Here is a 23,288-nt window from a genome sequence, read left to right on the forward strand (position 1 = left end):
CAAACAATTGAGCAAACAAATTCAATGGGAGTGATGGCTTTCCATGGTTATTCAAGTAGAAAATTTAAACTTTACTAAACAATGTAACTTGTACTTAAAATAAAAAAATAAAAATAAATAAATAAATAAAAATAAATATAATAAAAAAAAATAAAAAATAACATACATTTGAGCAAACAAATTCAATGGGAGCATTGGCTTTGCATGGTTTTAGAAAGTTTGGATAAATTTGGCTCATAACTTCTTGTTTTAAATTTCAAACACGACTCTAAATTTTTATTTGTTAGTTGGCTTCTTACTGTACTTTTAATTATATTCATGCAAGAGAATGCTTGCTCGAAGGAATATGTCGATCCGAAGGTACTCCAAGCACTCCAAATGCCAACTTCTTCACCTCACTGTAGCAATCTGGAAGACTATTCCATGTGTCGAATATAAGTGCCTCAACTCGTGGCATTTCTTTTAAAGCTTTTTGTTGCGTTACGTACATATATTTCTGGACCTCCAACTCTTCCAACTTGCTTTTCATCTCTGTAAATTTTCCACTCCCCAAAGCTTTACTTTTTGAATCGATCAATTGCATTTCTAGAGATCCAGTATCAATTCCAAATGGCTCAATATGGATTTCATTACTATTTGTGTTGAGAGGATTTACTATGAATGCTAGAGTGATTTTGTTGGTTTTGAATTGCTCAAATCTGTCAGCAAATTCATCTTTAATTTTTTTTTATAACTGAAGTAATTCGTGTCAACAGTTACACTGGTTTTATAGCGATATTGCTTTAGAAATTGAAAATGAAGTAATTTACCACTCTGAATATCTTCTACAAAAAGAATTAATTTTTTTTCAAAACAAGCCAATTCTTCTACCAAAACATAGGCTGGGTTTCCCTTTCCTTGCAGTTTTAGATTCAACTCATTTAATTTTGCTGTGACATCTACCATAAAGTAAAATTTTTGCAATCATTTGTCGTTCTCTAATTCAGGGTGATTAATGTCTTTTTCATTTAGGAATGTATTTATTTCATTCAAGCACAAAGCAGAACAGTTCAACATTTTTCCTTTGGAAAGCCATCGCACTTTATTGTAAAGAAGGAGGTCGGAATACTGAGTCTCTGTTTCCTTTAAGAATTCTTTAAACTGACGATGGTCGAGTGCTTTTGACAAAATGCAACAATCTTGATTACCAAATTCACGACCTCAACTATTTTGGCCAGAAATGTTTGGGCACAAAGCGCTTCTTGGTGTATTATGCTATGAAACGTAAGAATTTCGTGGTTTATTTTGCTCTGAAGAATCGTTGTTGCCCCTTGATTTTTCCCTGTCATACTTCTGGCTCCATCAGTTGTTATTGAAAAGATTTTATTTAAATCGATCTTATTGTTTTCAAGGCATTTTTGCATGGCACTCGCTATATCTTCCCCTCTATTTTGTCCGGAGAGCGGTAGCAATCCTATAAGTTCTTCTTTTGGGTCTTGGGAAGACATATACCTTACAAAAAGGGCAACTTGTGCCAAGTCATGTTGCAAGACTCATCTATAGCAAGTGATAAAGCAGAAGAAAGTTGAATATCTTCCACCTGCAAATATGTTACATTTTAGCTATTCTATCTTGTACTGCTTTAGCGGATGGTGGCAAATCTTTGATTTTTTTCAAGATTTCTGGTTTGTTTATGAAATCACAAAACAGTTCTTCAGATGCATGTATGAAGCAATCTTTGACATACTCACCATCTGTGAATGGTTTGCCTTTTTCTTTTCTTTTTTTTTTTTTCTTCTTTTTCTCCTTTTTTTTCTTCCAATTTCTAACGATACCACGAAGCTTGCCAGATTAACATTACTTGTGGATTGCGTCCAGTTACTTAACATGGAACTTGACTGCTGTTTTTGTTTTTGGAGCACGTTGACAGCTTTTTTTTTTTTTTCGTTCTTCGCCAGCTGGATACTTACTAGCAAACTGAGTATGTTTTTTAGTGAAGTGTCTCTCTAAATTTGATTTCTTATTGCGTGCGAATTTTTCGTGGCAAATGAGACAAGTCGGAAGGCCATCTGAGTTGCATATGAAAGCAAACGACTGCGTCTAATCCTGATTGAATTCTCGATACTCTTCTTCAGTTCTTCTCTCTTTTTTTTTTTTTTTTTTTGAAAAATTAAATAATAGTTGCGTATGGAACTAAAGAGCCACAGCTTAACATCCAAAGAGCCTTATGCGGCTAGCGAGCCGCAGGTTGCCGATCCCTGACCTAGGCAGATAGTTTCATATGCTTTGCCGTATACAGATAACTTAGCCTTCTAAACCAATATCAGAATATGATTTTGCAAACTATTAAAGCACATTTTAGTTTTCTACAGTTTATTACAAATTCAGAATGTGATTCTTCCAAGTAACTTTTTTTTTTTTTAAATTCCATGGTATACTGTCTCTTTTTTTTGGGAAGGGAGTCATAAACAGTACTACCAATGTAATATCTTTTGAATAGATAAAAATAAATCATAGATGTGCATGGGGCTTGATTACTGCCTGAGGCCTCAGATTTCAAGAAACTCCAAAATCTTGTTATTCCTCACACCTTTTAAACACAAGGAAAATGAGCACTAAGGGCATTAAAAGAATATTTTGCATAGGCCAAGACCATTTTGTGATCAAAGCATGATGAATTTACGAACAATAATAGCAATATATAAAAAATATTCAAATCTGGAATTTGAAGATGAACCCCATATTTAGAAGAGTATACAGGAAAAAGAGCATTTTAGAACTTATTTCTTACAGTATAGATATATATGCTCGTGCACATAAAAATTATCCTTGCAAATTTTATCTTTTATGGTGCAGATATACGAGGGCTATCCAGAAAGTAGATTACGTTTTGGAATAAAAAAATAAACAAAGTATAGGAAACAAATTTTATTATATACAGATGAAAGCCACACTCAAATACTACTTTTCTACATAGTCACCATACAAATTAAGGCATTTATCGTAGCGATGTACGAGCTTGGAAATTCCTTCGTCGAAAAATTCGGCCGCCTGCGCCTTCAACCACTTCGTTACCTCTTCTTGCCTTCCATCTTGCACAAAACTTGTGGTAACCAAGCTTTTCGCTGATGATTTCGTGCAACAAACTTCGCGAAATTTGTGGAAAACTCAAAGAAAGTTCCGTTATTGTGAAATTTCGATTTTCACTGACTTTAGCATCGACTTTTTCGAGAAGTTCGGCGGTCACTATGCTGGGTCTCCCACTTCGATCTTTGTCGTGAACATTGGTTCGGCCATTTTGAAATCTTATGACCCACTGACGCACCCCACCTTCAGTGATAATGTTGTCCCCATACACTTCACGAAGCTGCCGATAGATTTCTATCGGTTTACAGTTTTTTGCAGTCAGAAACCTTATTACTGAGCGCACCTCGCAGCTCGCGGGATTTTCAATTAACGCAGACATTTCAAACCGTCACAGTATCTGAACGGAGCACAGCACGAACCTCTCACTAGCACGGCTAGATGCAGACTGAGCTGCGCAACGCTCTGACCCCAAGATGGCCGCGTTAGCCCCGCCCCTAGCGGACACAGACGGAAACGTAATCTACTTCCTGGATGGCCCTCGTATATGTAAGATATAACAAAATATGATACCTGTTTCAAAAAAATAATTGACGACCTCAAAATTAACATTCTAAATTTGGTAATCTGCCCCTAAATTCATCTCTTATCACAGGTTCCAGACTTTTCTATCTTACTTAACGTTTTAATGCAGATACCTCTTGTCCAATCAAATTAATTCTAAACCAAAACTCTGAACTGAAACTTTCACACTCCCAGCCTTCTTCCTATGAAAGTACTATAACCTTCCTCTTTTCCGCGTTAGCTCTCCTGCTGGTAAGACGTTTTACATCCATGCTGCTGCCGCTTACTTGCTTAAGATGACGTCGTACTTCAAAATGGGAGTTATTCTATTCAAATATTATTAAGAAATATCTTGTCTGAAAAAGGATTATTTGATATGCATGGAAAAAATAAAGATTGTGATTTTTCAAGATATGTTGTGCTAAATTGCGTCATCATGCTTTCCACTCTGCCACCTTCAAGCCACTACGGTCTTCTCGGTCATCTACGCAGTAAGGTAATCTGTTGGGAGGTCCACTGCTTTCATCTACACATTTGAAATCATTACATATATATATTGAAGGGACATGCATATAAAAATTATATTTGCTAAATTTTACTCAGAGCTAAGCATCAGCTGCAAATCTTCCATTGCATACCTCTCCTTTCTGTGACAAAAACTTCTACCCTAATCTTCAAACCAAACACAAAAACTTCCACCTTCTGCCCCTTATTAAATGCAATACAGTAATATCTTGAAGAAAAGTTAAGGCAATATTTTATAATACTACTGTCAACAAATATTTTTTAGTCTTGTTTTAAAGTTTTCATTTAATGCTGCCCGAACGGTAAAGTGGTTAGTGAGTCTGACTGCCGTATCGAAGGGCTGGGGTTAGAATCCCGAGGAAGGCATGGATGTAATTTTGGCTCTCCCTTCATGGAAGGCAACAGTGGCCCACTTATTAGATGCCTCCATAATAATGTGACCACCCCTTCCAACCTTAGTAGACGACAATGAATATAACAGCTAGTGCCCGCCATTGGAAAAAAAAAAGTGTTTTTTATTTAGGACTGATAAACATCTTAGTAAATATTATTTGTAACTATCTTTGGGCAAAATTAATTTCATGATTGTGACAGAAAATGTGTACAAACTAGAAATTTAGGAGAAACTGAATTTTCTGTTCCACACAATTACCAGATGCATGCATTGTTAAGTTCTGCTCAAAAAATAATTTACATGAAAATTTGTAGCTTGCTCTCCAATGAGCAAAGCTTTTAAACGTTTTTTTACCAGTTGTCAGTTACTTGTAAATAGTACATGCAATGATATCTATTCATTTTCAGTATTTAAAATGTTGAGATGTGTTTTCTAGTTTTACTGTTAATTTTTGCTCTACTGTTAATGTTTTTTTTTTTTTTTTAAATGCACCGAATGCATTGGTGTGAAAAAAAGCAATAAGGTTATGTGCCACAACTTTTATAAATCAATATTCTTTTTCTTTTAAAACTTAAGATGATTGCTAAAGTAGTGAACTAGTTTCTTAATTACTTGATTAATCAAATCATTGCATTAGTAATATACTTCTTTTTATGCTGCAAATTTCTCACTAAAGTAGCAAAAACAATTTTAAAAAGTTCTAAATGTTAAATATCTGAAAGAAATGGTGAAGAATGTCTGCCCTTCAGCTTAGAAATCAGTGGGATGGGAATTAAATACAGTCAAAAGTCGTTAATCCGGACTCGTCGGGACTTCGGCGATTCCGGATTATCGATTTTTCCGGATTATAGATCATCAGTTTAAATCTCGTAAGGTGGCATGCAGAAATTCTAAAATTAAAAATATGAAACCGTAATTTATGAAATAAAGAACAATTATGATCTAAACGGTATCAAAATTTACAAAAAAAAAAAAAAAGCTTAATATTTATTTGTTTACTTTATTAAACATTTCTCTCAATGTAAGTTGTTTAAATTGCTTCATTTTATGTGATAAAACTTTCTCTTTAATTCTATAAACAAGACATAACTTCTTGTTCAGTTACAAAGTTCCGCTGTTCAAGTCCCGTTAATTGCTGTCCCGAGAATACTGACTAACTTGTCAATCGAAATTTTTTCGTTTTCACTAACCTCTCTGTCACATTCTTCATGTCTTTATCCATTTTTTGCAGCAATTCCACTTTTTGTTTGTTGGACATCGAAACATACTTTCGTTTTGTAGATCCTTTCGAAGTTCCAGCATCGGAAATTCTATTTGACATAATCGAAAGTTCAAGTTTACTTTTATAAAATTGCTCTTACAGTCTGCAAAAAATAATAAGCGGGATCCAATTCGAAGATTAAGGAACAATGCAATCATTAACATTAACTGAAATAGATAATTAGATAATTTTAGCTTACACCGTCCGTTATACATTAAACGGGCAGGCGAAAACGTATTCTGCAGTTGCGCACACGCATATGCGCAGTAGTCAAGGTCTTACGCGCATGCGTAAAACGCCTGTGCGCATGTGCCAACGCTGCTCATGCGCAGAAAGTTTTTAGCTTTGAGGTCCGGATTATAGATCATTCCGGATTATGGGTGTCCAAATTAACGACTTTTGACTATGCATGCTTCTGAACACATCACAAAGACAAACCCTGCTTCAGGACTCAACTTAATGATGTATGAAAAAGCTATGCATAAATACAGTCAAAAGTCGTTAATCCGGACTCGTTTGCATGTGAATGGGGCTCTGGAAATCTCAGCCTACGACAAGTTTCAGGATCAAACCTTTTGTTTATTCGGTACTATAACAAATGGTCAACCTGGCATCTTTGAGCCAGTTTAAATTCCAAATTAATACTGGAAACAATTTTTTTCATACAGAAAAATGGATACAAAATGGGATAAAGCAAGTTGTATTTACTGGCTAGCAATATAGCTGAAAACATCTGATGATATTTGAAAGTAAAAAAAAAAAAAAAAAGTTTATTTTTTTGTTAATTTACATAAGCATTTCTGCTCTTTTATTACTTTTAACTTGCTTGTTATTTTGCCTAACTTCTGGGCACCCATATGGTTTACTGCAATGATACTTTTATGCCAATACAAACGTTTTAATTAATTTACAATGACAGTTATATGAAAATTCAACTTTTGATTAGCATTACATAACCAAAAAAAAAACTGTCCATTTTAAGGGAATGACACTGGTAACATTAATTCATTTAAACCTTGTGATAAACTATCTCTGATGATATGGCAAAAGTGACATTATATTAAAGCAGCTGCTGGATGTGCATAATAAGGCAGAAAATAGTACAGTGTAAAGATAATGTAGTACAGAGAAGAATCATTTAAAATTTTAATAAACAGTAGCTTTTGCTTATATATTACTTACAGGTTTTCATTTATACACAACATGGTTTAAAAATCTCTTGAATGAAAAATAATTTTTTTCCTCCTCTTCCTTATTTTTCCTTCCTAAATTTTATAGTTTACATTGTTTGCTCTAACCATTTTGGAGCAGTATTTTTTTAAAATATTTATGCACCATATAGTATAAAATAAAAGCTCTGAATTAGGCTTATTTCTGAAATACAATTTTCTTTTTCATCCTTATTACTGGTTTTAAAAAATGTTCCAGATTTTTACATTCTTTCATAGATAAATTCAGGAAAGTAGTTGGGTATGTGACATGTGGCATGCCCGACAAACAGCTACAAATTTACAAGACCCTGCCAATTTTTATTTTTATTTTTATTTATTTATTATTTTTTTTTAATTATTACAATCTCCATTCTTACAATTCTCCCTTTTGTCTTTAAAATTTTAGTTTTGCCAACCATGAAAAATAAAAACTTTTCTTACAATACTATTATTTTATTTACAAATATATTTCGGTGCAGGTGTATATATTTCTATTCCAAACTGTTCTGAAGAATAAAGATGCAAGAAGAATGAAGTCGCTATACTTTATAGGTAATTTTATTTGTTCTGCAAACCACAATAATTGCAAGTAAAAATAATGTTAAATAGGCATATACTATGTATCACACCAAAAAAGTACAGTCAAAAGTCGTTAATTCGGACACCCATAATTCGGAATGATCTATAATCCGGACCTCAAAATTAAAATTTTCTGCGCATGTGCCGCGTTGACACATGCGCATAGGCGTTTATGCGTGCGCGTAAGACCTTTTACGACTGCGCATATGAGTGTGCGCAAGTGCAGAATACGTTTTTGCGTGCGCGTTTTATGTATAATGGACGTATAAGCTAAAATTATCTAATTATCTATTTCAGTTAATGTTGATGATTGCGTTGTTCCTTAATTTTCGAATTGGATCCGGCTTATTATTTTTTGCAGACTGTAAGAGCAATTTTATAAAAGTAAGCTTAAACTTTCGATTATATCAAACAGAATTTCCTATATATATTTGTTAATATGTAAAGGATCTAAAGCGAAAGCATGTTTTGAAATCCGAAATCTGTTTATCAATTTCACGCTGCTCGGCGGGGGGAACGCCGCAACGAGCGCGTAATGAATTGGAAGTTGATCTGTCAGCACTATCCTTATCTTCAGAGCAGATGTTTTTATTTTATTTGGCTTATAATTCCTTACCAAATTAGTATTTCATCTCGATGTGCTCTGTCTTTGATATGATTTAAAACAAGTTCCTCGTCATTATAATTCGCTTCCGATAGCGAAGAAAGTGACAGAGGTTAGTGAAAACGAAAAAATTTCGATTGACAAATTAGTCGGTGTCCTCGACACAGCAATTATAGGACTTGAACAGCGGAACTTTGTAACTGAACAAGAAATTATGTCTGTTAAATAGAATTAAAGAGAAAGTATTATCACATGAAACGAAGCAAAACTTAAACAACTTACATTGAAAGAAATGTTTAATAAAGTAAACAAATAAATATTAAGCTTTTTCTTTTTGCAAATTTTGATACCCTTTAGATCATAATTGTTCTTTATTTCATAAATTACGGTTTCGTATTTTTAATTTTAGAATTTCTGCATGCCATCTTACGAGATTTAAACTGATGATCTATAATCCGGAAAAATCGATAATCCGGAATCGCCAAAGTCCCGACGAGTCCGGATTAACAACTTTTGACTGTATATCTAATTTCAAAGAATGGTTGATTTTTTACCTTATTATATCGTTCTTGAGGAACAAGTTGCAAAATAATTGGTTCCATTGTCGTCACATTTCCAAATCTAACCTCAGGTATGTATAAAGCACATACAACATGGGCCCATCCTAAAACAACGGAAAGAAAAAAAACATTCTTCAATAAAATTTGTTACTTTTTGGGGGGGGGCAGTATGTGGATGTGCATAATTAACAGCATAGATTTATCCGAAAAAAAATACTCAAACGATATAATTATTTAAAAATAATATCTGCACTTTTAATCTAAACCTATACAGTATAACCTCTCTAAGTCTGCAATTCATGCAACCTTTAAAAGAAAAAATGTAAGTAAATATAACGTGCCCCAAAAATTCCTATTAATATAAATTAATAATTAATAACTATTAACCAAAAATTAATAACTAATTTACTTTCATACAGCCACTTTTATTGCTAAAATTTAAAAAAATTGTCTGATGTACTTCAATAATTTGCTAAGTCATTAAAATATATTTGATAACTAAATGCTGAACTACTTTAAACATGTATCACTTAATATCCAATAACTCGAGTGCCATAGCTTTCTAGATTTTGACTGCCTTGTATTTTTAAGATGCACAGAAAGTTGCTTTTTTACATTTATAGGAGCTCAATTACTTCTTAATTATATTTTATACAAAATTAATTGTATTTTATACAAAGTTTTCAAAAAAAAAATAGTATTATATAAAGACTGATCTCATATACTTTGAAATAATATGGTAACTAACATTAATAAGAATTTTACATTTATAAAGTTTTTGCCTTCTAAATGGGATTAAGAAGTAACAGAAAAATGAACTGTTTGAAAAGTAATTTGTAGGGTTCCTCATGCCTTTTTTCCAAAGATGAATGTTAAGGAACCTAGTGAACAGTGTATCAACTTATCGCTGAGTTCAAACAACTAAAACATAGTATTCAAAACGAGTTAAAATAACCTTTATTTCACTAAAAATAAAAATAACAGTCGGCCCCTCCTCGGGCTTTAACTCAGAATAAGAAATAAGAAAGTAAACTATAATTGACTAAAGAAGACATAGCCAAAGCTAAACACAAGCACCTAATGTAGTTGGCCCTTAAATTAAACTGGCACATAATTAAAATATATATCAAAAGGCACGTAATAATATAGCCGAGCATAACAGCTTCAAGAGTGACTTAGCCCGAAGGCAAACACATGCTACTAAGGATTCCTAGCACTCTCTATCGAAGTTGAATTTTCCTTAAATACTTCTAACTCAATTGCATTCAACACAATACTAAAAATTCATTCTGGTAGGAAGTTGTAAGTGGAAACAAGAATTGATAGAGATGGGCTTTAAAATTAAAATGAAATTTAATAAATGTTATTATAAAAATTAAAATATACCTTACAAATTTATTATGGAAAACAACTACTGCTGCAGATCTTTCATCAAGAGTCATCTATCATTGCATAGATATATAATGAATACTAGTATTTTTAAAACTGTAATTAAAGATAAAACTCTTTTTATAACAACCCCTTCCCTCCCCCCCCCCAAATATAATTTTGTTTACTGAAAAATTATACATGTAACATAAGGTGAATTTTATAAAATAACTTATGCATTTTGAATACTCGATTAATATTTTCATATTTCATAATTTTTGGATATGCATAAAGGAAATTTTATATACTACTTCACTCCCCCCAAAAAATCATCAAAATTTCTTACCACCACCATCAGTTCTTTTCAAAGCTCCATCTTTTGAAGGACAAAGTTCACATCTCTGTAATACGAAATAGTTTTATAATTTAAAAATGAGTGAAAGTAAATGTAAAAAAAATATATAAGTCAGATTAATAATCAAAATATCATTAAAAAATTTTACACACAGAATTAATCTTGTGAACAATTAAATTGCAATATGACCACTTATAACTAAATTATTGTCATAAATTAAAACATTTTCCATAACATATTACATCTGATTTATATGCTCAAATAAAAGCAAATAAGCATGAATATAAAAATGCACAATTCATTCAAAGATTCATGCATAAAATCAATACAATTAATAATTCTAAATTACGCATATAAAGTTTGCATCTGCATGCCTCCAACCAAGCATTCATAATTTGGTGTGGATCAAAACAATGATAATGAATCTTCAGTGTGGGAATCAGTAAGTACGAAATGATTAGTTTTCTTGAACTTTTAAATATATTTAAAAAAAGGATTTATATAAGTATGCAGATCCAAAACAAGAGTGGATATACTTGTTACATTTGGTGACACTGGAATGCTTTTCGCTACTGACACTCTCACGTTTTCTAGCTTGCAAGGTTAGATCAGTTTGAAGAGCTATAATTTCATTTTCTAAAATGCTTTTTCTTTTTATCAAAATTTAATATGTCAAAAATTTTGTGGCAACATGTTTTACATTAAAATCCGTTTTAAAAGGAAAAGAGAGCTACTGTGCAATAACTTTTAATCTTTCCAAAATCATGAAATCTGACTTCAAAGTCTTCAATAGACCTTTTTAATTTCTGCAATGTATTTTTCAATGTCATAATTATAGTTTTCATGTTTTGTTAATCGGACCTATTTAGAGAGTGATTCAAATTGTTTTGTTGAAGAGCTTCTATTAGCATGATAAATTTTGTTTTGTAATCATTAATGTTAACTGATAATTTTTTTTTTCAACTCTAAATTTAAATTACTTAATTTTGATGCGAAATCTGAAATAAAAGCTGAATCATTTAGCCATGTTTCTTCATTTAAATCTGCACAGTCTTGATCACCCTCCTCCATAAAATTGTTAATCTCAGTGAATAAAATCACAAAATTGTTGTAGTATGCAAATTGTTCTATATAATAACTGCATGGAAATATTTAAGAAAGATTGAACGGAGCTTCTGTAGGATGCTTCACAGGATCAACAGTATCACGGGACAGTATCTGTATCACCATATAATAATGCCCTGGTTTCTCGTCCTGCCCTGTCTGCAGACACTTACTTTTACTCAACCACCTTACACTGGATATGAAATAATAATTCTGGATGTCCTTCATCATGCTGCAATTGAAAGAGCGGCTGAGAGAATTTTCTCAAATGGAATTAACAATTTTGAATGTTATATACATTATTGCTTTTGTATTTAATCTTTTACTAGCTAACACTTGCTGGTAAATTAGCAAGGGTGACTTTAAAATCTTGAGAATTTGTCATCATTTTGGCATCCCCCCCCAGTGTTATAAATCCATTCATGTCGCCAATCACTACTCCTGCTATTATTATTAAAACTAATTTGAAAAGAGACAGTTTCAAATTAATGAGGAAGTTTTTAAAATATTGTTTTTAAAAATGTTGAATATATCTACACCACTAGTCCTTCTTTCAAAGAAACTACACCCAAAAATTCTTTATATGTATAATCTTTAAAAACCATACAGATAAAAATAAGCAATTGTTCTGTGTCATTCATATCTGTCTACTCATCAAACTGAAGGTGAAAAACAAGAACATCATTAATGTAGTTATTTTCTTAATCCACTATATTATAGTAATTGCAATAATAACTTCAATTTTATTCTTAAAACCATCAAAAAGTGAATCTGACATTTAAAAGAAAGTTTCTTTAATGTTCCAGGGTTCGTACACATTTCTGTGCACAGAAATTAAGTACTTTTAAGGACCATTAATTGAAAAAAAAAAAAAAAAATTAAGGACCATGAGCAAATGAGACCTGAATAAATTCAACTAAAAATATTATTCTATGCCTGAATTTCACTTTTGTAATACCATCCTAAAAATAAAATGGATCCCTAAGTAGTATGCATTATTACTAAAAATGAATTAAATAACATAATTATTAATAAGAGAATAAAATAATTGATGCAATTTATCAAGTAGTATTAAATATTTTACACTTATAATAGTTGGACATATTTGAAGAAGATAAGTGACATTTACGTTTTACTAATAGTTACCTTTATGTCTCATTTTGTCACATACTTGGTCAGTCTAGGTTTAGTAAATAGCAGGTATTAGATTTTATGTCAAGCGGCATAGGTTAAAATGAGAAGTAAGATCATAATCGGCATGATTCATAACAAAAGACTGAATGTTGTCACCACTGCTGATTGTCCAGAGAGAGAGATGCTGATTCGAACAAACCTGAAAGGCTGATGTAGGCACGGTTGGCATGTGCTGAAATTTAGTCGAGCTCCGTTTGATGCAGTTAGTTTCATAGCTTTGTGTAGAGTTCCAGAGGTTGGAACCCAGTTAATATACTTTAAGGTTCCAATAAGCCATTAAAGCACCAGAGGTGATAAGTTGTTTTGCATTAATTTAAGCCTCACTAGATGCAAAGAATAAGTTTTACTTGAATTTTTACATTTTTGTGTTTCATCTTGTGACCACAGTGAGTATTAATGAAAGGACTCTCTTTAATATGTAGAAATAATTTTTAAGGGTAAGCAGTTAATTATAAATAATTTAATTAGGTAATTAGATAACCTTAGTCATGGATTTACATGGCCCCTATTAAATTTTATTTTTTAACAGTATTTGTTAAAAAAGCCCTATTAAAATCACAATCTAATAGAATTTCACAGTTTAAAATACATGTAATTTATGACATTGATTCTTTAACGATATTAGGATAATTACACATTAAAAGCTAAAAAAAAAAAAAAATTATGTTTTGTAACAACAACACTCCACAAAATATTTATCCGTCATTTTAATTTAAAGCCTTCCCAAACATTTTGGCTAGTTTATATCGATTTCCTTCTCTTTAAGCATCTTTTCTAACAATGAGAGATTTGTTTCAATATGCAAACCAATGCTCTTGCTAGTTTCTACGTGCTTTATATCTCCTAACTTATCAACCTCTTCACAATGCACCTACGAGGTTGTAAGGATTATGTTAATTTTATTAACAGTTAAATTTTAAGTTCCTTTCCTGTCAAATTCTTAACTTCAACTTACTACTTCCGGCCAGAATGTAGTTTTTGAATCTTGCTGAATATTTAATGAGGAGGAGCGGTATTTAAACCACGAAGTTACTTAATCTTCGTTCAGACGGGGGCATAAAGGGCATAAGTGGATAAAGCCGAGCTTCGTTGCCAAGGCAACCAGTCTGTGCAACGTCACAAAATCTGGATTAGGGCTCGTGGCATAAGGTTCAAAGTTTTCAAATTTACGCCGAGTTTGGGATAAGCATCGACCAATCAGAGCGAAGCTAGAATGAAACGGCATTCTACAGAAGATTTCACTGTCACAAAACAAGCAGAGTGAACGCAGGAAATCAATCGAGCAGGAGAACAGCACGGGAAAATTGTAGACACATCCACACATGCATAAATTTAGCTTTTCTCATTGGCCACAGCTTACACCTCGTTCTCGCAAGTGTGAACGGAATTCCCATATTTTATGCGCTTATGACTACACCTCTGTGCCCTTTACGCCGCCGTCTGAACACAGCCTTACAGAATCAGAGTTTTTGATTTACGTGCGTCTTGCCTTCTTGGCCACTCTCTCTCTCAAAGCTGTTACTACGCTCAGCCATACTCAGGCCCTTGCTAAACTTCGTAGTCAAATAAGTTAAGGGGCCAACTCGATTTGAATCTTGATAGCTTCGGCTATATTTCTTTAGTTAATCTTAGTTTTAATTTAATTCTTAGTCTCTTAAGTTCAATCCAAGTGTCGGCTTTGTTTGTACACTCCCAGGCGGCATTTTGTTAAATCTTATTAGAATAATAAAGGGTTAGTTACCATTCTATCTTGTTGTTTCTTGTCACCCGAACTTAAGTGATCATTTACTATTTAGTTCTTAAGACTCGTCACTTTCTATAGTAACTGAGATTTACACAAAGAAAGTCTTGTTTACTTGCTGTGAGGTGTACCTATGAGGTGCTAGTGTTTACTTGATCTGGTAAATGTTAAATAGTCCCAAACCCCAGACAGACGTGAAGCAAATTATCCCCATGCCTGAAAGTAACAATATCAGAGAAAGGTTTAAATAAGCCTCTTATTTAAAAAGAACTTAGAACATAAAGGCATGGTCTGATGCTAACAAAATCAATTACAGCTCACGGTGACATAATTAAATAAAAACAGTCAAATTCAAACTAAAAATGTGAACTAGTGGTCAAAGATTATACAATTTAATTTAAATTTAATCTGGATCAGAATTCTATCATATGAGGAAATAGAAATTGGAAATTATAGTAAAGGCTGAAATCATAAACAATTAGGTAGTTTACATAATAATAACTGCACATATCTTTGAAGAATAATTTTCTTTATATATTCAGTTTCTTTCTTCAGCACGTTTCCTTTTTCATTTTAGAATTTTTGGATTTAATTAAGGATTTCTGTTATTCTAAAAAACACTAAATGCATTTAGAATGCATAGAAAAAGTGGTTAATTTTATTTCTTTAGTAATATGAATATTCAGAAGAAATATGAAATATATATGGTAAAGGCTGGTTGGCAGAATTTTTAGAATTTAGTGACAAACAGAACAACAAAATCTAGAAATGGCAAAACTTTTAGAATTTAGAGCAGACATTGGAATCAGAATTTTAAAATGCACTAGACAACAGAATTTAAAATCCACAGAGATTGCATCAAGTGGGAAAATGTTTAGTGCCCGCTCTGTGTATGATGCATTAAGACATATTAGATGAATCTTTTAAATTTAAGTTTTCAATTTCTTTATTAATAAAAAAATCCCTTTCTATAATACCTGCCCAAGTGATAAGATTAGAAGCATTTTTGATATTTTCCATGCTTGTGGCTAGTGAAAAGCAGAGAAAATAAAGGGCAAATAAACATGTTAAAAAAACGATTCTAGTATCGGAGGAAAAGATTCAAATATTAAGTTTTCATTGTTCTTCCAGACGTTTTCCAAAAAGTAAGAAATTCATCGCAAACTTTCTGTAAAATACATTCATTACGTGTTGATACGATGGAAATATTTCTCATTTTGTCACACATTTCTCGAATCTTCTAGAATCGTGGGTCTATAAATCTTGCCTTCAAATCCTTCTAAACTTTCCAAGCTGCAATGCCTAAAGTCCCAAAGAAAAATTATCTCTACCAATTCTGTAACTGCAAAAAGCCAGAAATATTTTGGAAAAAAAAAAAAAAAGGAGGGAAAAAGTGTAAAATTAATTTTATAGAGAAAACTGATGCATTTTCTGAGAATTTTGAATATTCTGAGAAAATTACATGGGAAAAATGCTTACTACGAAAAAATAAAAAGAAGACATTTTAAATTAATTACATAGCTAATTTTGCTTTAAGAGCTGTTTCGTAAATTATGCTTTATAGCATTATACCTTGTTTATTTTTCAGATTAAAAATATTGTATAATAAATTGTCAAAATGAAACTTTATAATACTACAGCAAAAAATAAAAATGTTTTATTTTAATGTTATTTTTTAAATATAATTTCAATATGTTACCATTATTTTAATGAAATACATCAATGTTATGATTTTTTAAAAAAATTGTCTAAAACTTTTCAGATCTCAGAATTAAAAATGATCTTAAAATCACCAAATCGTTGACAAGTCACCAAATTTAGAACCGTTTAATAAAAGAATTCACATCTCCAAAAGCAAAAACTTGTTTAAGAGCTCTTTATTAGAAAAAATTAATTTGAAATACTTATGTCTCACTTCTTGCTTAGAAACTCTAGTATCCTATCATTTATATTAGAAATAGAAACAAATTATAACCTGTGAACCCATTCAAAACATAACCATATATGTCAGTGAATTGCCAAAAATATTCCTCCAAAATTCATTTTTTCAAATAAAGAGCTCTTAAACGAGTTTTCGCTTTTGGGGATGTGAATTTTTTTATTAAACGGTTCACACTCAAAATGGCAGTCGTAAAAACAGAGAGAAATTTCAAATGATTAAAATTAAGGACCTTCTGCTGATTTGGGCCAAAATTAAGGACTTTTAAGAACCAAAAATCAATTCCAAAAAATTTAAGGACTCTTAAGGACAGTATGAACCTTGTGTTCCCCATCAAAGTATGAGACTGAATAATGCAATAATCACTGCATACTCTTAACAAAGCCTTAACCCCTTAACTGCCGCGGGCGTATATATACGCCTTGCTCAGCCGATGCGTTAACTGCCCCAGGCGTATATATACGTCCTTCCAAACTGCTATCATTTGCTTTGCGCTGCTACACCTAAAATTATTCGCAAAGTTAACGCATCGGCTGCGCATCTGGGGCAGTTAACGCATCGGCTGAGCAAGGCGTATATATATGCCCGCGGCAGTTAAGGGGTTAATACTGCTGATTTTCGTTCAACTTTAATCACTATTTTATGGACAATTTTTTTGATATTTTTTACGTAAAGTTTTTTAAAAAAATACAGAACCAGATTAGACTTTTTAGTAATGGGTATGGTGGCAGTGCATATTAGAAACAATATTTATCATTCATCATTTTTTTTAAAAAATGATCAAATTCCCATTATTCATGAAAATGACAAGTTTCCTAATTCTTTGGTTTGCTTTGACAGATGTTTAATACCTAAAGCAGAAGACATTATTTCTCCTTCAATAAAATTGTTCGAAACACGTATCAATAAAAAGGAATCTTGTTCTTGTGTTCATTATTCATCCTCATCGTGAAATTGGAACAAAAATGCTGAGCAAGCCTTTATTGATGTTAAAAATGCCATTGCTTAGTCTACCCTTTTAAGACATCCTCATACTTGCCAACCTATGACACTCAAAAATCAGGAGATTTTTTTATGAAATCAGGAGATTTTTCACAATGTTAAAAAGACTTTTTAAATGATAAAAATATAGTTTTTAATAATGAATTAACTTTAAATAGTAACTAATTCTTAAATGCAAGCAACACAAAAATACCTTACATATAAAAAACATTTTTATTACTTGCATCGTTTAAGGGGGAAAAAAAAAAGACACTTTAATTAGTTTTCGTACAAATGTTATAAACAGTGGCGGATTTTGCTTTCTTTAAGAAAGAAACTTCATAATTTTGTTCACAGCAATTGCCACGTAGGCCTGTTTTCGCTAATAAAAGTTTTTCGAATGTGTCATCACTATATTAGATCTAAATTTAGTCCTCGTTTTCACAACAACACTGAGAATCCTCTCACACTCTGCATTACTATAGGGGACTGTCAAGATGGTAACACAATTCTAGACAGTTCACTATATTTTACAATTCCATCAGCACCTTTCACTTTTCCAATTAAACTCCACTGGGTGTCAATCCCAGCTGATTTTATAACTTCATCCAAGCTTTCTAATTGTAAACTGCTGTTATGCAGCTGTTACAATTAGAAAACTTGAATGAAGACTTGGATGGATTGTTTCAATTTTTCCTTCCTTTTAGAACTCCGTTCAAGATAATAATAAATATCAACAATGTGTTCATCCACATTTATTGGTAAAGAAGCTGCCCCTTTTTCAGCTGCTAAATTTAAGAGGTGACAGGTGCACCTCATAATCTGAATTTTCCTTTTCTTAAGATGCCTGCAACACCAGTCTTCCAAGCCTACCAATACTGGTGCATTATCGGCACCAAGTGCTAAGCAATTATCCAGAGGGCCTGCATTTTCTTTTAAAGTTTTAATAATTAGCTGTGCTATATTAAAGCCTGTCAAATGTCCTTCTAAAGTAGGAACATAAAGTAAACTGCACTCAATTTCTGAAGACTCTGGATCAAAAAAAGAAACAACAGTTGGATACAGTTTTGAATCGGTATTATTACTTCCATCCGTAGAGAGGCAGAAAGGAGCTGTTTTAATGCAATCAATAACTGAAGATTGATTTTTCAAACCCATTTCTTTAACAATTGATCCTGTTTTGATTCTTGCACCTTGAGTATTTTTTAGCGATTTCACTATCGGGAAACATTTTTCTAAATAAAGCTGCAGCGTGATCCGATGCATTCAGTGGCAGGATGTGCTCCAGTAAAAAGGCAGAAAACAGACATTCTGCATTAATAACTTTTTGGTCCTTTGTTTCCGAAGAAAAATTTAATTTTTCGTTTTTTTAAAAACAACTCATGTTATCCTTGTGTTTTTGCGTACGTACATGTTTGAGAACATCCGCCCTTCCACCATGCGAAATCGAAAAATCGCAACGACGGGCGGTACACATCGCAAATTTATTACATTTCTTTGAGGAAATAATGGAAGGAAAGTCAACTGTGTACGATTTTTGAAACGTACACGAGTATTTCACTTTCTCGCAGACGTAACAAAAGATGATAATTTCTAAAACTATTTCCCTAAGGCACGTGTACTCACACAACTCTGGACAAAATAAAAGAAATAACTAAAGCACGTCCAAATAACAACTTGCTTTGTCCTCATTGGCTAATATATGCCAGCTGACACGCAGTGGAGCTCGAAGCCCATTGGAGAACTGGAGAACGACGTTTCTGGATACGTATAATGCCCTCACTCACAAAGCAGAAGCTATCTGATTAGCAAGGTTTTGTTTTAGATATAATGTAGAATAATTCAATTGCTTTCAGACGTCCAAAAGCACTTTTTTTTTATTCATATAACAAAGTATTAAGCCAAGTTGCATAAAAGTCGCGAGAAATTTTAAGAATAAGAAAAAGTCAGGAGAAATATATTGTACATCGGGTTGGCGGGACAGCGGTCAAAAATCGGGAGTCTCCCGCTTAAATCAGGAGAGTTGGCAACTCTGCATCCTATTCCACAATTCTTAATACATCACAATAGGCAGCATTCTTATGTAATTGTAACATAGAAACATATAGTATTTTTCTCTATGAAACTGAACGAAAGTCAACAGAAATGGTCCACATACAATAGGGAATTATTTTAAATTTATTCTGCGATTAAGAAGTTCCGACATGTTACAGGGTAGAAATTTTTAAATCTACATAGATAAGAAACTAATAATATACGGTTTTAAGCAGAATTCCCACAAATGTTCACCTCGATAATTACGCCATTTGGATTTTATTTCTTTGTATTCTACGGCTATTAGGCATGTGCAAGGCTCTCAAAACATTGTTGCTGGCAGGCTTTCAACTGAAATTGATTACATAACAAAATCTCCATTTTTGGATTTTGAAAAGCTCAAAGCATGATCTGGAAGTACAAAACTTGAAATTTCAAAAACAATAATGTCATCTTTGAAGCTAGAATTTAAGCCGTGCCAATACTTCAAAGGCAATATTTTTCATGACATGTCTACAGATGCTACTTGTCCATTTGTTCCGAATTCCTTTTGCAGACTCATCTTTATCTGCATAATATATCACATCCAGGAATTGCAGCTACTAAGAAACTTATTTGTTCTCGTTATGTGTGGCTCGATATGACACGTTATACCAAAAACTGGATTAAATCCTGTGAATGGTGCCAGAGATTAAAAATAACCAGATACACTAAAGAAACATTGAGTACGTTCTCTCTTCCTGATGCAAATTTTTCACAAATCCACATGAATATCGTAGGCCCTTTTCCACCATCAGAAGGCAACATGTACCTTTTGACTCTAATAGACAGATTTTCCAGAAGGTCTGAAGTCATACCTATCCCTAATATGAGAACAAGAACTATTTTCAGAGCTTTTTTCAATTCATGGATATCTTGCTTTGGCTGTCCATCAATCATAAGAACAGACCAAAGTTCTCAAATGAGATCCACAATATTTGCAGAGTTTACCCGCATTTTGAGTAGAGAATCACAACACATTAGCCTATTATTCATCATCAAAAGACATTGTTGAACGATTTCAACGGCATTTAAAATCTTCTTTCAATGCTCACAAGACCAATAAACGGACTGAAACACTTCCAGTTGTTTTGCTGGGTATTCATTCAGACAGCCATTAAGGAGGATCTGCAGAGATCTTGTGTACAGCACAATTCACAGGCTTCCTAGTGATATGAGAAAACCATGTAAGATATCTCCATGAGACATTCAATTCATCACTAATCTTCGGCACAGAATGGAACAACTAAATCTAATAACAACATATGCACTAATTCAGAAGTCAAACAACAAAAATCAGCGTTAATTTACAAAATTTTCACAGGACTAGTTTCGATGGTTTTACCGAACCATCATCTTCAGCTGCAAAACCGCAAATGAACAAGATAGGAAATAATGATTAGATAAGATAAGAAAGCCTGGACAAGAATAAGCAAGTGGCGCCATCTGTTGGAGAAACCAGAACTAAAACATAATTTCTCTAAAAGCCGAATGCAAATTTGGATTGGAATTAGGATCGTTAACTAGAACAGAAAGATTTTTATGAATGTGAAATGCCTCTAGAAAATCTAGTTCTCCAATGGAAGATGTTTTTTGAATAATTTTGGCAGCAGAAAAATTGAAAGTGTGATTTTCGGACCAACAATGTTGAGCAACAGAAGACTTCTGTGTTTCCTTTTTTCTAACATATGCCTCATGTTCTTTGACGCGAAATTTTAAGGCTCTCTTAGTTTGGCCAATGTAAATTAAACCACACTGGCAAGGAATCCTATAAATACCCCAGGAATTCATATCCGGAATGGGGTCCTTGAGTATAGAAGTTGGCATTTTATTGATGGGAGAATAAACAACCCGAAAGTTAAATTTCTGCAAAATATGTGCAACTTTATAGCTAATTGATGGAAAGAAGGGAATGACAACAGAATTTTTATAATCTCCTAAAATAAGAGTGTGGCTTTTTGTGTGTTGAGATGAAAATTTTTTAACTGCTTGATTAATAATGTTGGGTGAAACTCCCCTGTCAATAGCTATTGCTTTTAAATAATTTAGTTCTTCATCAAGGGCTAGTTTGGAGGAGCAAACTTGAAGAGCACGGAAAACATAGGAATAAAATGAAGCTAACTTTTGTTTACTTGGATGACATGATTTAAAGTGTGGTGGAAGGCAAACCGATGAAGGTTTACGGTAAACTGTAGTACTGAAGTTGGATGTGTTACGTGTGACCAGAATGTCGAGAAACGGAAGAGAATTGGAAGTCTCAAGTTCAAAAGTGAACTGAATAGCAGGATCAATAGAATTCATTGTTGAAAGAACTTTATTTAAATCATCTTTGTTACCTTCAAACAGGGTAAAAGTATCGTCTACGTAGCGGAACCATGCCGGGAAGTTTTAAGTTTCAAACAATTTTGATTCATAATAATGCATGTAGATATCAGCCAGGATGGGACTGAGGGGGCTTCCCATGGCTAATCCCTCAGTTTGCTTGTAATATTTATTTTGGAAAACAAAATGTGTTTGTTTTGGAAAAGATGATTTAAATAAAGTTCTTTCAACAATGAATTCTATTGATCCTGCTATTCAGTTCACTTTTGAACTTGAGACTTCCAATTCTCTTCCGTTTCTCGACATTCTGGTCACACGTAACACATCCAACTTCAGTACTACAGTTTACCGTAAACCTTCATCGGTTTGCCTTCCACCACACTTTAAATCATGTCATCCAACTAAACAAAAGTTAGCTTCATTTTATTCCTATGTTTTACGTGCTCTTCAAGTTTGCTCCTCCAAACTAGCCCTTGATGAAGAACTAAATTATTTAAAAGCAATAGCTATTGACAGGGGCTTTTCACCCAACATTATTAATCAAGCAGTTAAAAAATTTTCATCTCAACACACAAAAAGCCACACTCTTATTTTAGGAGATTATAAAAATTCTGTTGTCATTCCCTTCTTTCCATCAATTAGCTATAAAGTTGCACATATTTTGCAGAAATTTAACTTTCGGGTTGTTTATTCTCCCATCAATAAAATGCCAACTTCTATACTCAAGGACCCCATTCCGGATATGAATTCCTGGGGTATTTATAGGATTCCTTGCCAGTGTGGTTTAATTTACATTGGCCAAACTAAGAGAGCCTTAAAATTTCGCGTCAAAGAACATGAGGCAATGTTAGAAAAAAGGAAACACAGAAGTCTTCTGTTGCTCAACATTGTTGGTCCGAAAATCACACTTTCAATTTTTCTGCTGCCAAAATTATTCAAAAAACATCTTCCATTGGAGAACTAGATTTTCTAGAGGCATTTCACATTCATAAAAATCTTTCTGTTCTAGTTAACGATCCTAATTCCAATCCAAATTTGCCTTCGGCTTTTAGAGAAATTATGTTTTAGTTCTGGTTTCTCCAACAGATGGCGCCACTTGCTTATTCTTGTCCAGGCTTTCTTATCTTATCTAATCATTATTTCCTATCTTGTTCATTTGCGGTTTTCCAGCTGAAGATGATGGTTCGGTAAAACCATCGAAACTAGTCCTGTGAAAATTTTGTAAATTAACGCTGATTTTTGTTGTTTGACTTCTGAATTAACATATGCACATTGTCAAGATAAGTATTACGTAAGTTCTAACTTAAAATCACTTACACACATATACTTACATATCGTTCAAGTAAAACCATCTCTGTGCCAGCAATACTAAGGTTCGCACAAAGTCCTTATAACAGACAAAACTTTCGTGATTGAAATATACGGCCCTAAATCTACTGGGTCTATAGTC

General features: G+C 32.8%; 1 protein-coding gene across 2 annotated transcripts in view; it reads right to left on the bottom strand.

The window, feature by feature from the left end:
• Positions 1-23,288, bottom strand: part of LOC118191768 (uncharacterized) — a 148,849-nt gene that overhangs the window by 99,756 nt on the left and 25,805 nt on the right. For both annotated transcript variants that reach the window (XM_085823706.1, XM_035362616.2), the window contains exons 3-4: positions 10,476-10,530; positions 8,756-8,865 (exon numbers count right to left, since the gene is read on the bottom strand). In XM_085823706.1, coding sequence (XP_085679832.1) covers positions 8,756-8,865; positions 10,476-10,530 — 165 coding nt within the window. The remainder of the gene's footprint in view (positions 1-8,755; positions 8,866-10,475; positions 10,531-23,288) is intronic.

The sequence above is a fragment of the Stegodyphus dumicola genome, chromosome 9, assembly GCF_044657685.1.
Source record: "Stegodyphus dumicola isolate Sdum_Otavi_A_Nest chromosome 9, ASM4465768v1".
Classification (NCBI taxonomy): Eukaryota; Metazoa; Arthropoda; class Arachnida; order Araneae; family Eresidae; genus Stegodyphus; species Stegodyphus dumicola.